Genomic DNA, 16,039 nt, shown 5'->3' with positions numbered 1-16,039 from the left:
AGAGCAAACATAAATTCTATATGGGGCGAGAACGAACGTAAATTCTAAATTGGGGGGAGAGCGAACATAAATTCCATATGGGGCCGAGAGCGAACATAAATTCCATATAGGGCGAGAGCGAAAGTAAATTCCATATGGGGTGAGAGCGAACGTAAATTCTATATGGGGCGAGAGCGAAGGTAAATTCCAAATTGGGGCGAGAGGGAACGTGAATTCCATATGGGGCAAGAGCGAAGGTAAATTCCATATGGGGCGAGAGCGAACGTAAATTCCAAATAAGGCGAGAGTGAACGTAAATTCCATATGGAATTTGCTGACTATGTATAAACCATATTAAGTCAACTACAAACCATTAAACTAATGATGTAGCCTCTTGTGTTGATATGGGGTATCTTGGACTGATATAGGGCCAATCAGACTTATGTAGGGTCACTCGGGTTGATATGGGGCCACTTGTGCTGATATGACAAATGATATGGATATTACCATGTACCGGTAGTATTCTCCATGCATGGTGACGAAGTGTCAACCAAGCAATTTTTTCCAGAATGAGAGAAGTTAATGTTTATACCTACTGAGACAGAAGATTGGGTGGATGTTCTGTTCTGTCCACCCATCTGTATCTCTGTCTACAGCTTGGTCTTACATTTTGAATTATACACAATATAGACTAAGCATGCTTGTTGAATTGACAGTTCAAGGCCCAAGCTATGTTCCCAAGGTCAATATATGTCAAGGTCAAATTAAACAGGAACAATGAGTTTCAATATCACATCTTTTTCAGAATGCAACAAAACCAGTGGTATTTTGTAAATTCCAATCTTGAGATTGATTTTGTAGTTTGATTGTCCAAATTTCTCTGTTATTTCAGAGGTTTGCTCTACCAATGGAGGATACATACAGAGGAAAGATGGAACATTCCAGTGACCTGTCCCACACAATAACAGTCCACAAGGGGGCGAGGGGAAAGGGGCTGGGATTCACTATCGTTGGAGGAAGTGACTCGGAAAAGGGCAATCTGGGAATCTATGTTCGAAGAATTCTACCTCATGGGTTAATAGCTGAGGGAGGCAGCATCAAGGAGGGTAGGTTAATTTTGCCACCATGGTAATTTAGAACTTTAAATTGTGAAAATTTACAATTTACTTTTGAACAGTTTTGATTCTTTTAAGTGTAGTAAGGTCTATTCCATGGAAGTCCCCCATGGATGGTAGACCCCAGTCCATTTCAGGTTAACCCCAGGAAAATTCAGTACACTCAGTCCATTGCAGGTTAACCCCAGTAAAATTCAGTACATTCAGTCCATTGCAGATAACCCCAGTAAAATTCAGTACACTCAGTCCATTGCAGATAACCCCAGTAAAATTCAGTACACTCAATCCATTTCAGGTTAACCCCAATAAAATTCAGTACACTCAGTCCATTGCAGATAACCCCAGTAAAATTCAGTACACTCAATCCATTTCAGGTTAACCCCAGTAAAATTCAGTACATTCAGTCCATTGCAGATTAACCCCAGTAAAATTCAGGCGGCCGTTTCACTAAACGATCATAGATCGTAAACGTAGACTTAAATGTGAACGTAGCACGTACGACCGTTTCACTAAAAGTTACGATTTGCGATTTACGATCAGTATTGATCGTAACCCTACGAGTGGTCTAGGGTTATCGGAAGTGCTTCTACATGCACATAAATGAGCAATATGGCCGCCATGCTGGCCCTGCCTGAGATCATTTTGTGGTAGTATTTACCTGACTGAGTTTGTTTATACTTTGTAGGAAGAAAACAATCACAATGACTTGCAGTCTGCTTTTGCACAAAAAAGTATTGTATGTAGTCCGAGCCCGAATCTTAAATCAATTAGAGTGGTCCTTCTTTGTTACGCACAACCACAGAATTCAAGGTTTCACACTGGTAATTATTTTCACTATATATTACTATAGAGGGAAAAAAATCATTAAAAATCAGTTTACAGAATTGATGCCGAATAACGCAGTCAGAAATGTTCTATGTTACCTATCTCGTCTGCCGACACCAGAAAAACAACACCCTACGTGGCATTTTCGAAAATAAATTACCCGCAAACAAGACTACCATCAAATCCACATGTTTTTCACATGTGTGTAAACAACCAGAGTGCACCTCAGGAAATAGCCTCAGCTACCAACAGCAAATAGTTCCTTTGTATACACTTGGTTATTTCTACAAATGACACAAAAATTCCTAATCAGGGGTACAAAAATAAAGAGAAAAGAAGAAGAAGAAATGAGAAAAATTGCGCAAGGAAAAAAATATTTCTTTAAATATATGGAACTACAATTGACTAAATTCATTTTGATTGGACAATTACCAGTGTGATACCAGAAATGTCAGTCTCACAGGGGTCAAGTCCGTTTTGGGCCTGGGCTCTGTGATACCACAAATATAGTAAATTCATTGTATCACAGAGTTCGGGTTCAAAATGGGCCTAGCCCCTGTGACCAGTCTGCTGAAATAAATGTAAAGGCAATGCTTGAATTCATATTTTAAAAAGTGAGGAGGGGGGGGGGGGGTAGTCAATATATCAAACTTTGCATGTAATAATAACGAGAACAGTTGTTAGAAAGGCAATGGTGACGTCTCCATATTAGTGAAAATTCACAAGAGGGACGTTAAACAATATTAAAATCAATCATCATAAAGTGCAATATCGATAATGATATTTAATAAATGATCTGGATTATACATCATCATGTAAAGATGGAAGTTAGCAGCCTAAACAGAAAAAATATATATAGAAGACAAACGCGTGGGGAAAATAAATTTCAAGTCATTTAAGGGACAAATTGAGCCCATGATTTGTTTGAAATTTATACAAATTAGTGAATAGATATCTCATTAGTGTTACAGCGCATTTTGCAACAATGATTAAACGCCGGAGTACATATCCATGGTTTGATGCAGGATAAAATTTCCTATACTTGTGTGCAATTTTATTTGCATTTTATTATTTCTTTTTATCAATATCATTTCATTTTCTTATTTATTTTTTTTTTAATCCGTTGAACAGTTTACTTATTGATGGAAACTTGCATGGCTCACATGAGCAGATCGATACATGACATTTAAAATTCTAAAATGTAAATCTTTTTTATGTTATTTCTTATATCATTTTCCCCCCAATTTTAGTTTCATGAAAGTCAATAAAAATTATTTTATCAATTGTTTAAACATTCTAGGAATTTTCTTTACGTTACACTACAGTTTGGTCTCAAAATTTCCATTATTTTTGTTGACAACTTGCACGGGTTACTGCAGACGATAAGGATATGTTTAAAACCATGAGGAAATAATGAATGGATATTTCTTTCCATGGTAGGATGAATTTTAAATCTACCTCCATAGAGAAAAGAGTTCTAAAAAGTCAGACGTAAATCGCAATCGTAAGTGTTACGACTACGTTAGGTTTTGTGAAACGCTCGTATACGTGTGAGTCAAATGATCTTAAACGTAATCGTACGTTTACGATCTACGATCGGTTAGTGAAACGGCCGCCAGTACACTCAGTCCATTGCAGATTAACCCCCGTAAAATTCAGTACACTCAGTCCATTGCAGATAACCCCAGTAAAATTCAGTACACTCAGTCCATTGCAGATTAACCCCAGTAAAATTCAGTACACTCAGTCCATTGCAGATAACCCCAATAAAATTCAGTACACTCAGTCCATTGCAGATTAATCCCAGTAAAATTCAGTACACTCAGTCCATTGCAGATAACCCCAGTAAAATTCAGTACACTCAGTCCATTGGAGATATCCCCAGTAAAATTCAGTACACTCAGTCCATTGGAGATATCCCCAGTAAAATTCAGTACATGATTTACAGTTAGAGGGCAGAGACAGTACAGAAATGTAATTACAGGGCACTATACATAATATGAGGTGACCTTTACCAGCATAATCTATTAAACACTGAGCCACAAAATGGGCTGAAGGGGGTTAAGAAGTATATTTGATTTGTGTGTGTGTGTGAATTAAAAGCTTTTTTATTTTATTATCATGGTTTTCTGTATTTTTGCATTATTAAAACAGTTCGGGAAAACAAAACAAACAAAAAACCCCAAAAAACAACATAAAAAACACCTTTTACAAAGGGTTTCAATATAGCTTGTCAATATCAAAAACACTAAAAAACAAAGGATTATTTTTCACAGACAACCATCCCAGGATTGATGTTTATTGCGGAAAGTAATCAGTGCTCTGAGGATGTTTATTTCATTGCAACATGAAAACAGTCTCTAAACAGTGACAGCTGTTGAGTCAATATTGTAATATACATTCTGTTGTCACAAAGAAAACACAATCATTCAAGCTGGCTTATATACTATTGATTCTGTAGCATGTGATCTTTCAACAGGAGATGAGATTTTGAAGGTCAATGACCAGCCAATGAAAGGGCTCACTCATAAAGAGGCTATTCAGAAATTCCGTCAACTCAAAAAAGGACCAGTATCTATTACCTTTTGTAGAAGGTCGAGGTCGCGGGCTTCCAGGTATGAACATGTTGAAACTTTTTCTCCCAAGTATTACATCATCATACGGGATGGTATTTTTTTCAAAGTATTTGAAATAATGTACAATACAGGACTTTCGAGATACAGATCCACTCTGACTTTTATCGCATGTTGAACGTAATTTGTAGGGCATGTCACTTCCGGATTACAATAATAATTAAGTAAACAAGCACGAAATATGACAGTTTCTATCAAACTCCTGCGTTAAAATGCTATTTTTCTAAGAAAATGCATTTAATTAGATTATGTGTGTTGGCGAGGAAAACATATCTAGGGAATATCTTGAGGATAACGGTAAAACTTCACGCCTTCCATCCGAGGATACACATCTAATGCGCCTTTTTCCTTCCATCTAATTTACACCCATGCAGATACTTAGCACCAATAGCGACTTGGATTGTCATCTTGGAATTGCGCATAGCTCTTTACGGACCATCTGCTAGTGAGACACCAGTTATGTGGATGTCAACTTTGCCCTACAATTGCTTACTATCACGTGACCGAGGTGTATAAACTTCAAGTCTAATCGGTCATTCCAAAAGTTCCGTATTGAAAGTACATTATATTCTTCTGTAATATTTTCTGAATCAGTGAGTGATGTTGAATGAATTTATACTTTTCAGTAAGATAATTCTAGACATGTTGCTTTGATTTTTATGCCCCCCTTTGAAAAAGAGGGGGCATATTGTTTTGCAACTGTCGGTTGGTCGGTCTGTAGACCACATGTTGTCCGCTCAATATCTTGAGAACCATTGACTTGATGATAATGATATTTCATATGTGGGTTGGTTTTGAGTGGAAGATGACCTCTATAGTTTTTCAGGTCCAAAGGTCAGGGGTCAATCTACAATCTACTCTGGACATAGGAATATAATGTCCGCTCAATATCTCGAGAACCCTTTCCTTGAAAGACATCAAACTTAGCACACTGGTACATCCTAAGGAGTAGATGACCCCTATTGATTTTGAGGTCATATGGTCAAAGGTCAAGGGTCAAACTGCACATAGGAATATACTGACCATTCAATGTCTAGAGAACCCTTTGCTTGACAGACATCAAACTTGGTACACCAGTACATCTTCAGGAGAAGATGATCCCTATTGATTTTGAGGTCACATGTTTAAAGGTCAAGGGTCAACCTGGACATAGGAATATACTGTCTGCTCAATATCTTCAGAACCCTTTGCTTGACAGACATCAAACTTTAAATAGTACACTGGTGTATATTCAGGAGAAGATGACTCCTATTGATTTTGAGGTCACATGGTCAAAGGTCAAGGGTCAAGCTGGACATAGTAATATACTGTCCACTCAATATCTTGATAACCCTTTTACTTGACAGACATCAAACTTAGTACATTGGTACATCTTCAGGAGAGGATGACCCATATTTATTTTGAGGTCAAAAGTCAATAGTTGAACTGGACATAGTAATATATTGTCTCCTATATTTTAAGAATTATTTGCTTGATTGACACGTACCAAACTTGGTACACTGGTACAGCATAAGGAGTAGATGACCCCTATTGAATTTTAGGTCACATGGTCAATTCACTCTTGACATAGGAAGATATTGTCTGCTCAATACTTTGAATCGATGATAATACTATCAATTAAATGAGGTGTGTGTATAATCCTTTTCAATTTTGCACCATGGGGGGCATATGTGTTTTACAAACATCTCTTGTTATTTAGAGTGTTGGATATATTGCCAAAAAAATTATTTTATTTAATCTTTTTCAGTCCGTCACTGAAGTCTGGCAGGACCACACCAGTGGAGTTTTCTTCGGATGGAAGCCCTGTCTCCACCCCTGGGAATTCCCCATCCCCTAGCTTTGATGATCTCGCCTCTTTTTGTGATGAGATTTTGGGAACACATAAACGTTTTTCTGATGTCAGTAACTATGATAACAGACTTAGTGACTCTGTAGAGGAACGAATGCCTGCGAATGATAAAGACTGTGATTCTGTTGATGCTCAGAAGAAGAGGGATTCTCTGCAGGAAATCTTGCTTCATAAAGGTGAGGGAACCAGTCAAAAAAACATAGTCATGATCCTTTAGTTTTACCCAAGTATTGTAATTGATAAAATGGATGCAGAACAATAGCTTTGTGGCCTGTCACTGAAAGAAAGTAATTGGTACTGTTGATAAAATTAATTTCCGAGGAAAGAGACCTTAAAATGAAAAAAGTGAAGCCGGTATTGCATGTATCCATGGTTATGCTTGACATTGTTTTTCCTTCTCAGAGAGCGGGATAGGACTAGGAATCTCCCTGATCAGAAAGGATTGTAAAGGAGTGAGCCATATATTTATACAGGACATTTACACAGGCTCTCCTGCGGATAAGGATGGCAGATTAAGGTAGAACTGTAAACACATAATGTAAACTGATTTTTATTTGCGACAACTTGTATCGCTATTTACTAGTGATAATCTGGTTTGCCATGAATAATTTCTGCACTGAAATTATCTTAAACAAATACCAGAGACATTAAAGGATTGGTTTACAGAAAGAAATATTCGTGATGATGACGTTTTCGTGAACCTCATGAAAATTTTCTTGCACATGAATAAAAGATGGCTTACAGTAATTTTCAAACCTAGGGTTAACAAATTTCATGACTTTGTCATGTATTTCAATTGTTAAATTAGATTTCTGTTAGTGTAATAGCTAGTATTTCAATTAAGTAATGTGGATGTAGTTATTTAATTACCAAAATAAGATATAGCATCAAAATACGTACAATTTAAAAGGGTTGATTATAAAATTTGCAGGAAGTGTGACCAGATTATGGAGGTAAATGGTAAACCCCTTCAGGGCCTGTCTCTGCTTGATGCCTATCAGTCCTTCCGAAGCCTTAAAGCTGGCCCCATTGTCTTAGTGATCAAAAGGGGAGAGAACTTTCTGGTAAGTTCAATTACCCGCAAACAATATCTCATGAGCTGCAAAATGGCTTATTTTCCTGCATTAGAGATTAAACCTTCAGTTTCTCCTTAATGCTTGTTTTATTTGGATTTTATGCCTCTCCATTTATTGCTTTAGTTTGTTATCTGTGAATTTTATCAGAAGCATGTGAATTTCTCCAAGTAGATGTGTACAAAGTGATCAATATTTTTTATTAGAAAATTGTTTTCATTTGTATCATGGGAATTTTTCTAAAGCCAATTCTATACATACAGTGCTCATTCCATTTCAGGAGGAGGAAATTTGATGTAGGTACTCAGATATATCCATATGTGTGTGTCTGCAAGGGTCACTACATTATATTTTATATGTATCGTGATGTACTGTATATTTATACACATGTATATGAATATGCTCATGCACAGAGAATTACATTTACACTTTGATCTGACCTTTTTCCACTAATAGAATTTTGTTGAATAATAGGCAGTCATTTGATGTTGATTCAGACACTTTATTGTATTTGTGTTAAGGTTAACATATTTGTGATATTATAATTATCTATCATTAACAACTTTTATGTTTGGAATTATTTCTTTTCCACACTAGTAGGCGATGCAAATTTTATGTTTATTATAACCTGAATTAAGGTAACTCCATCCTCACATTATTATGGATTCAAAGGAGAAAACCTGTATTCATTTCCTGTTAATATGGTTTGACTTAGTAATAGTCAAAGAAAATGTACATGTTGCCACGTACTTTTGAAAAATGACTGCAGACACATATTTGTAGAACAGCATCGGAAAATTGCAGTCATTTTTGTAAAACAGCTTATAATAACTAAAATGCACAAAAATTAATTATAATTGCAAAATTTAATTCTAACAGTTTCAAAAAACTGCTACTTTATGAATATACCAAAATATAATCAAAATTCATTGTACAATAGACATACAATAGAGAAAATACCAGCATAGGAGTTATTGCCCTAGACAGCATTTTTTCAATATAAATAACTGATTAAATTTTATAGAAAATATAAAAAAAATTGGTATCAAATAGTTACCAGATTCTTTTTTATTGTGCCAATTGAATAGAATTCCAACAAAAGATATTTCTATCATGTACAAAGTTTGATTAATCTAAGATTTTGCAAAAAGGTATTGCGTTACTTTTTGAGGGTGGAGTTATTTTAAAATGCTGTGTGTAGTGTGCAACCTCTCAGATGATAGATCTATGTATTATATACATGCATGATATTTTCGATGAAAACATGTAAAAACTTCTTATAAATGGAACTTTTGTACTACATAAACATTTTTGCTGATTTTTAAGAAAGATTTGGTTTGGTTGCTTTTCCTACCCCTGCTTTCCAATATAAATTTCCTAAAATTATCTGTTGGCTTAAGCTGGTGCAGTATTTTGCAAATTTTGCTTGCTTAGCAACCATCTTTATATCATATCATCCATTTTTTTAAAATTCAAATAATATTCATTTGAATTCTCATATTCAGATACAGTACATTAGGACTCATTGACTTGTGATTTCTCCACCTGGCAATTATAAAGACTACCATCAATAGTGAAATATGACATGCTCTGATAATGTCTAGCAAACCATGAAATTTTAGCATGGGGACTTATACCATAATTACTTAGTAAAATATTACATATATTAATTCTAAAAAATACATTTGGTGACTTTGATATATGATAAAGCTCTTATTGTTTGAAAGGTATGTAATAGATTATTTCTATAGTCAGAATGGTGTGATTTTTTTTCCAGACAATTTCTGTCGACCTGGAACACAATGTGACCAAGCAATCCAGAGGTAGTTATCCAGAGTCCCCCAGTTGATTCCGTATAATTCCTACAACTCTCATCACAATCCAAGACGGTGGGGTTCTGCTTCATTTCTGTTCCTGCAATGCATGATGGGAAAACGTTTCCTGAACTTTGTTCATTTTTTTGTTCTTGGGAAAACTTTTAATTGGTTGAATATTTCAACTCAGAATTAAGCAAAGCAGTCTTTCTATGGAATTTCTATACTGTATACCCCTTGAAACATTTACTATATATCTGTTCTAACCGCCCATACAGTAGATTGAATTTAGTTTGCTTTTTTTTTTTAATACACCCAGTTTCATGTTGTGGACTTGATTTTATTGTTACTGGTACATGTAGTACATGTTTATTTAGTATGAAATTCATTAATCTTATTTGAGAACTAGATCTATGTTGGTCATTTTCCTGAAAAGCAATGATTCAAAATTTCTTCAGTTACCTTCACTGATAACTTGGTCAAGAATATGTTGTACGTGTATTATGGAGTTTTGTTTTGCCTTGGACTAGAATGACGTGCCATCATTGAATAAAACACACCAAGTGAGTGCTGTCTAAATTTCTTTAGACGGTGAATAGCAAACTGTAGATGGCAAAATGGTGTATGAAACGTCTTTTCAATTGCATTTCTTTCTTATACATATATAAGATATATTAACAAAACTATTACTAGGTTTGTTACTGACTGTCTACAGATATTGGATTGTTAAAAGAAGAGCCTCGATCACCTTCTATGGACTTTAACAACCTGACAAATTACCGTAGACAGTCAGTAATGTTAATAAAATAATGTTAACATTAATTTTAAAAAATTCATTTAACATTAAATTAACGTTGGGCACAATTGGCTGTGTAACAAGTATTATCAATGGCATTTCAGAAAATATATAGATAATATTTACGTATCTGTTATACACGTATGACCCTTATGTATTTTATGCAAATTAAGCCTAATTTTCGTGGGTTATTAAAAACAATTAGGTTATTAAGAATTTTTAATTTTATTAGTGCTAAACATTTTTAATATCTTTGTCTCAGAATTTGCTGTTTACGTGCATGACATTGTAAGGGAGATAAATCTTATATGAACACTACATTTAGCTTACTCTCTGTGTTGTCACTTGTTTACACATAATACATATGTGTGTGTTGTATTGTTTTTATTCCAAGTTGACTCAAATGTCTTATTGACAAAATGGCCTTTAATAAACATTTATAAGAAGTTATATATTTGTACCTTTGTTTTTTGTTTTATTTTATTACCACTGGACAATGATATTTGATAAAAGAGAGGACAGACATATTGGAAAAGCAATTTGGTTTTATTTGGTTTTAATATGAAGCAGTTAAACAAGTCATAAATGTGTTGTTGTAATTCATTTAAAATTTTTATTTGAAAAGGTAAAATCTGTTAATCTTTATAGTATTGGCCGTGTTGACAGATTTTATTGTCTAGGCTTGAATAGAAGCCATCACCTGTAAAATTTAACTTCTTCTTAATGGAGCGTGCCATTAAAAACAATAGATGTTAATCGCTTAAAACTCCATAAAGGCTTGATATTTTGAGATGTTCCTAACACCATTATACCATTATGGTCTATGTTAGGGGACCAGCCCAATCGCTTTGACAATTAATGTCCTGAGTCACCGATTTCTCACTAGTCCACTTAACACAAGACTTGTTGATATAAGAAATATTTTAGAATGTATTGACCTGGGACAATTGAAGCTACCTGTGTATGATATTCTGCTTCACTCAATGAAGCAATTTGACAGCATTGGTCAAAGGTGGCATTTAATTCAATTATCAGCCTATTGAGCAATGTCAAGTAAAATTCTGTGAAGAAATATATTGTCTTCAGTGGCTCTATGGCAGGGATAAATTATGGGAATGAAACTTTGTCTTTCAAGTTAGGAATATGTAAGTGCGAAAATCCACTTCATCAGGTGTAAATATTTGGAGTTGAAGTGGATGACAGCTATATTTCTTAAAACCTTCCTTGCTGAAAGAGAAAACTAGATATCACCTACATCAATGTCCTCACACAAGGAATGTAATCACAGGGAGCAACATTTGTGGACATAATTCGGTTGATTTACTCCATAAACAGAAGGTGCAAGGGAGACCATCACCAAAACAAGTGGCTTTTGTCCTGAAAAACAATTGAAAGTCCACAGGTGTGATGGATTTCGTAATGGGGACAAGTACTGCCCCAAATGTGTACATTCCAGCAGTTCATAGAAGCATGTTATGTAGGATACACATTGAGTGATAAGTCTGAGATTTTATATGTAGTACTGTTTATTGAGTAGTGTTGCATCACAGTTGTTTTTAAAAGAATAACAATTCTGAGGAGGATTATTTGAACTGGGAGTTTGGTAAGGCAGTGTTTGCTTGGATGAGCCTCAGAATGATATATGTGACAAAACGTAACCACAAGATTCATTGCTAACAATTAACGTACCACTCCGCAAAAACAAGATTTGTTATGCAAAAAAAGAAAACGCTGGTAATTACCAACTTGTGCCCATGGCTAACTGACTGGGGATCAGTTCTTTCAGGAGTTTCCTTTTTTTAAAAACCTGGTCAGAAGAAGAAGAAAGATCTAAGTAAGTATGCCGGAAGAAAAATATGCACAAATTTATATTCATGTTTTTGTTAATTGAAATCAAAGTGTCTGATTTGGTCTATTCAGTATATATTGGCTCGACGTTTTAATTGCTACATAGCGTGGGGAAACTAATCCTAAATCTAAATATTCCTGTGGATGTCCTCATTATTATATGAATATAAGCTCCAGTTGTTGGAATTTAAATAGGTCACTAACCCAGTAGATATTTATGGCTATACAAATTTGGAATGCATTCTAAAACGCAAAATGTACAAGTCCTGAAAAGGATTAAGCATTCCTTTCATGTGAGATATGGTGGTTTATTTGCATGAACAGAGGTACAGATACATCAATGAAACATTATCACCAGTGCATGTGGGTATCGATCTATCTATGGTGTCCCCTTCTCAAACAGATGTCATCAAATGAGGAGAGCACAGAATCTGTGCAAGGGGGGGGGGGGGGTGGTTAAATGTTAATCAGTGTTACATACAGAATAGTTTCCCTTGGCAGTCATTGTAGAGTGGGTTTTATTAAGTGATCACAATAAACAATCATTGAAGCATAATTCATATCTCCATCTACAAACCTCTGAGTAAACATAAGCCTGCTATCTTCTGAATGGAATTTTATCTTCATCATATCTGTGTATGGGGTTATTACCAGCTAACAGAAACTGCCCCATTGTAAATCTAAACCATGTAAGATGAAATAGTTTTACATTGATACAATGAGAGCATGTCCCAGGTAAGGAACAGCAGACCCAAACCGGGTAAGTGATGAAATATAAAACTTGTTTGGCAATTAACTACACTTTTATTTATAGTTAAATTCAAAGTCTATAGGCAGGTTGACACCAACTGATCTTGTCACTATTCTGGTGAATTGAATAGATTGCATATACAGGGAGAAAATGGTGCCTACTTCCTGTATAACTTTTGAAAACAGAAATAACTTCTGTCTTGTCTCCTTACTGTGAGCTGGCATGTACTCTCAATTCCTTATGCAGTAGTGCATGAATACGGAAAAACCATCTACTGCTTAAATTTCATCATCGAATGTTATTTGCTTATTGTTATGTCTATGATGCCTTTGCAGAGTTTGAATGAGTTCTTAAACACGGCTGGATTCATGGGCATATTCTTTAAAGAATATGCAAAGCAAAGCACACATATCATTTGTTTTTAGTACAGTCGATCTCTGGGTTGTCATTAATTTGTAGACTGCTTGCTGTTTTTGTCAAGTACAGTAAGTTAATAGCCAGGTAGAATTGAAATATGAGTAGAATTCTGGGTAATTACTAAACATTGATTGTCATACTATATCCTATAGGAACAGTACAATAATTAGTTTAGCAAATCAAATGTCGGCCCAGGAAAACCTTGTCCAATGTCATTGAATGTTTGACCAGTCGGTCAATATCTGGTAAAATGATGAGTGTTTGACATGACGTTTTATTTGAGCATAAATTTCCATAAATACGATCTGAATGTTAGGAAAAAGGGCGGCATTACCACAAAATACAACTAGTAATTACAAGTACATTGTGTAATGAAACATATTGACAAAGCTACAGGGCATGAAGACTTTTGTCAGTGACCCTCAATTGAAACAATGGCTGCTGTCAGCCTTTGACTATTTGAGCATGAACTATACTTCTTTCAAACATTAAAATAAAAACAAAATTTGACATATTTCAAATCATCAGACTTTGTTATTCATTTTGTTTAGTTAGTAATATTGATTTTTGATTTATCATAATGTTACAGACATTAATTATTATGGTTGTCAATACTTGCCATTTGATAAGAGTGAAATGTCAGGATTGCAAGTGCAACAGTCTTCCCAAATGTGCTCTGGCAAGTTATGCAAGTTAGCTCTGAACTTTGAGTTTTTGCAATATTGTGCATTGAGATTTGTTTCTCATTTTTGTTTTGTTTTTCAGAATGTGGGCTCAAAAATCCAAGTAAAGACTTAGTAACTACTGCAGTTGTAGCAATGGCTGCAAAGGTATGTAAAAACTTCATATTTAAAGATATCAAGTTCAATTCTAAATCCTGTCAACAAACATTAGAAAATATCATATTTTTGTAAGACATTTCAAATTAATTTTGAAAAGCGACGCATGACCCAGAGTTGGCCAAATCAGGGAGAGTTCAGTAGATGTTTACAATTTCTTCACTAATGGCAGGTACATTTCTTGATCATCAAATCATTTCAAAACTAATTAAGTCCAATCTATAATAGGAATGAAATAATCTTAATGTAATTTCAATTTATCAAACCAACAAATAAAAATAGGATAAACAAGCCGCCTAAGGAATGCTTATCTCTGCTGTATATGTCTTCCAGTAAAACAAATATTTATAAATTTTTCACTCTCAATATAAACAAATTATTGATTGTCTGTAATATTAGAAGAAAAATGCTGCATAAAGGGAAATAACTCTTTCTAGTAAAAGCCTTACAGTAGTGAAAATGAACACTGCAGACATTAGTTCCACTCAGTTGTTTTTCTATGTGAAAAACATCTCAGGTAGTCAAAGGTGTGCTTGCTCATAGTAATCAATTGATTTTGCCTGCAAAAAGATGGACGGCCTTTGTCTAATAATAGGCCAGCATAAGGAATTTTCACCTTCATTAATAATTCAACAATCTCTATACTGAGGAATGTACACACACAGAAATCATATGTAGATTGTACTGCGTAATGGGATGTGTTTAGATATGCAGGAATCTTTGGACAAACATTAAAAGGTAGTTTAATACAGATGTGGTATTGTGATGTAATTGCAGTCTTTTTTCAGTACACAGTAATTAGTGAATCACTGCTTAAGTTCCTGAATAAAAGAGTGCCCTCGGTGCAGTCTGAATGACAATTTTCATGCCTTTTTATGCAGAGTTTTATATATCATAAACTCAATTTCTGGTAAAAATTGTCTTTCCATATAATTTTATATTCTATATTTATATTGATTTGATACTGATTTATTTGTTGTTGTGAGGTTTTAAATTTCAATACTTAAATAATGACATAAAAACTTCTTAAATTTCAGAATGATGACTCAGAGAGGACAGAAGTTGTGTCATCTTCGGTGCCATTAGAAATCAAAGGTAAATTCAAAATGGAGGGGAGCACCACAGACTCCGATTTCTCTGACTTAGACATTCAAACTTTTGCAGAGAAAACTGTAACCTCTTCCGTACCAAGGAAATCGGATACCTCCCCTTATGGGTCACCAAACAAAAGAGGTTACCCTTCACATGTGGAGAATTTTAACACAGATGACTTTTACTCAGATCAAAGTCCAAAGAAAAGGAACTTAAATCAGTATCCATTTGGTCCGGGAAAGGAGAACCTGTTTAATTTGAACTGGACTAATTCTGTATCATCTCGAGATAGTGCAATAGGGAACTCGTTGATGAGCACTCTGGGCTCTGCTCTCACCGATACGTCGAGCTCTTATGAGACCAACTCAGATTCAGAGCAGAGTTTGTCAGGTAATGGTGTGTATGGGAGGTACCAGAAAATCGACGGACCAACCGGAGAGTCCAGGGAAGAAGAAATGCTGGTCCTGCACCGGTTACCAGGAGAAAATCTCGGGATGATCCTGGGTATCGACAGTGACCAAACCCATCAGACGGTGAAATCTGTGTATGTCAAGACAGTAACAATAGGGGGCGCTGCGTACCGAGCAACAGGCAGCAAGAAGGGAATACAAGAGGGGGACCAGATTATCCAGATCAACGGGACAGACCTTAACATATTGACTCATGATGAATGCTTAACGGTTCTCCGGGAAATGCCTCTTAGGGTCATTCTGAAAATTCGCAGAGGGAAAAAGAGAATGATTCCCGCAGTCAAATTATCACCTGCCCTGTCCATGGCCAGCAGTAGGAGTTTCGGGGATAGTCCACGCCCCCTGGTGTACTCTGAGTCATCTAGTTACTCTGAGAGTGAGGAGGAGGAGGGGAAATTTATGGGGTTTAATCAGATACACATAGAAATTGACAAACACCCTAACGAAAGCCTTGGTCTAAGCATTGTTCCTAGTTATGGTTCAACTCGGCAGCTCTACCAGGTAAATTATTCTTATGAATTTCACAAGATTCATGGAG

General features: G+C 35.4%; 1 protein-coding gene across 1 annotated transcript in view; it reads left to right on the top strand.

The window, feature by feature from the left end:
• Positions 1-16,039, top strand: part of LOC130054987 (uncharacterized) — a 75,204-nt gene that overhangs the window by 38,579 nt on the left and 20,586 nt on the right. Inside the window, exons 6-13 of the mRNA XM_056166128.1 lie at positions 872-1,085; positions 4,399-4,534; positions 6,300-6,577; positions 6,804-6,918; positions 7,333-7,465; positions 9,252-9,297; positions 13,866-13,930; positions 14,977-16,002. Of these exons, the coding sequence (XP_056022103.1) occupies positions 872-1,085; positions 4,399-4,534; positions 6,300-6,577; positions 6,804-6,918; positions 7,333-7,465; positions 9,252-9,297; positions 13,866-13,930; positions 14,977-16,002 (2,013 nt within the window). The remainder of the gene's footprint in view (positions 1-871; positions 1,086-4,398; positions 4,535-6,299; positions 6,578-6,803; positions 6,919-7,332; positions 7,466-9,251; positions 9,298-13,865; positions 13,931-14,976; positions 16,003-16,039) is intronic.

Source organism: Ostrea edulis, chromosome 5, assembly GCF_947568905.1.
Source record: "Ostrea edulis chromosome 5, xbOstEdul1.1, whole genome shotgun sequence".
NCBI lineage: Eukaryota > Metazoa > Mollusca > Bivalvia > Ostreida > Ostreidae > Ostrea > Ostrea edulis.
The sequence above is the reverse complement of the archived record's forward strand: the minus strand, read 5'-3'. Positions and strand labels throughout refer to the sequence as shown.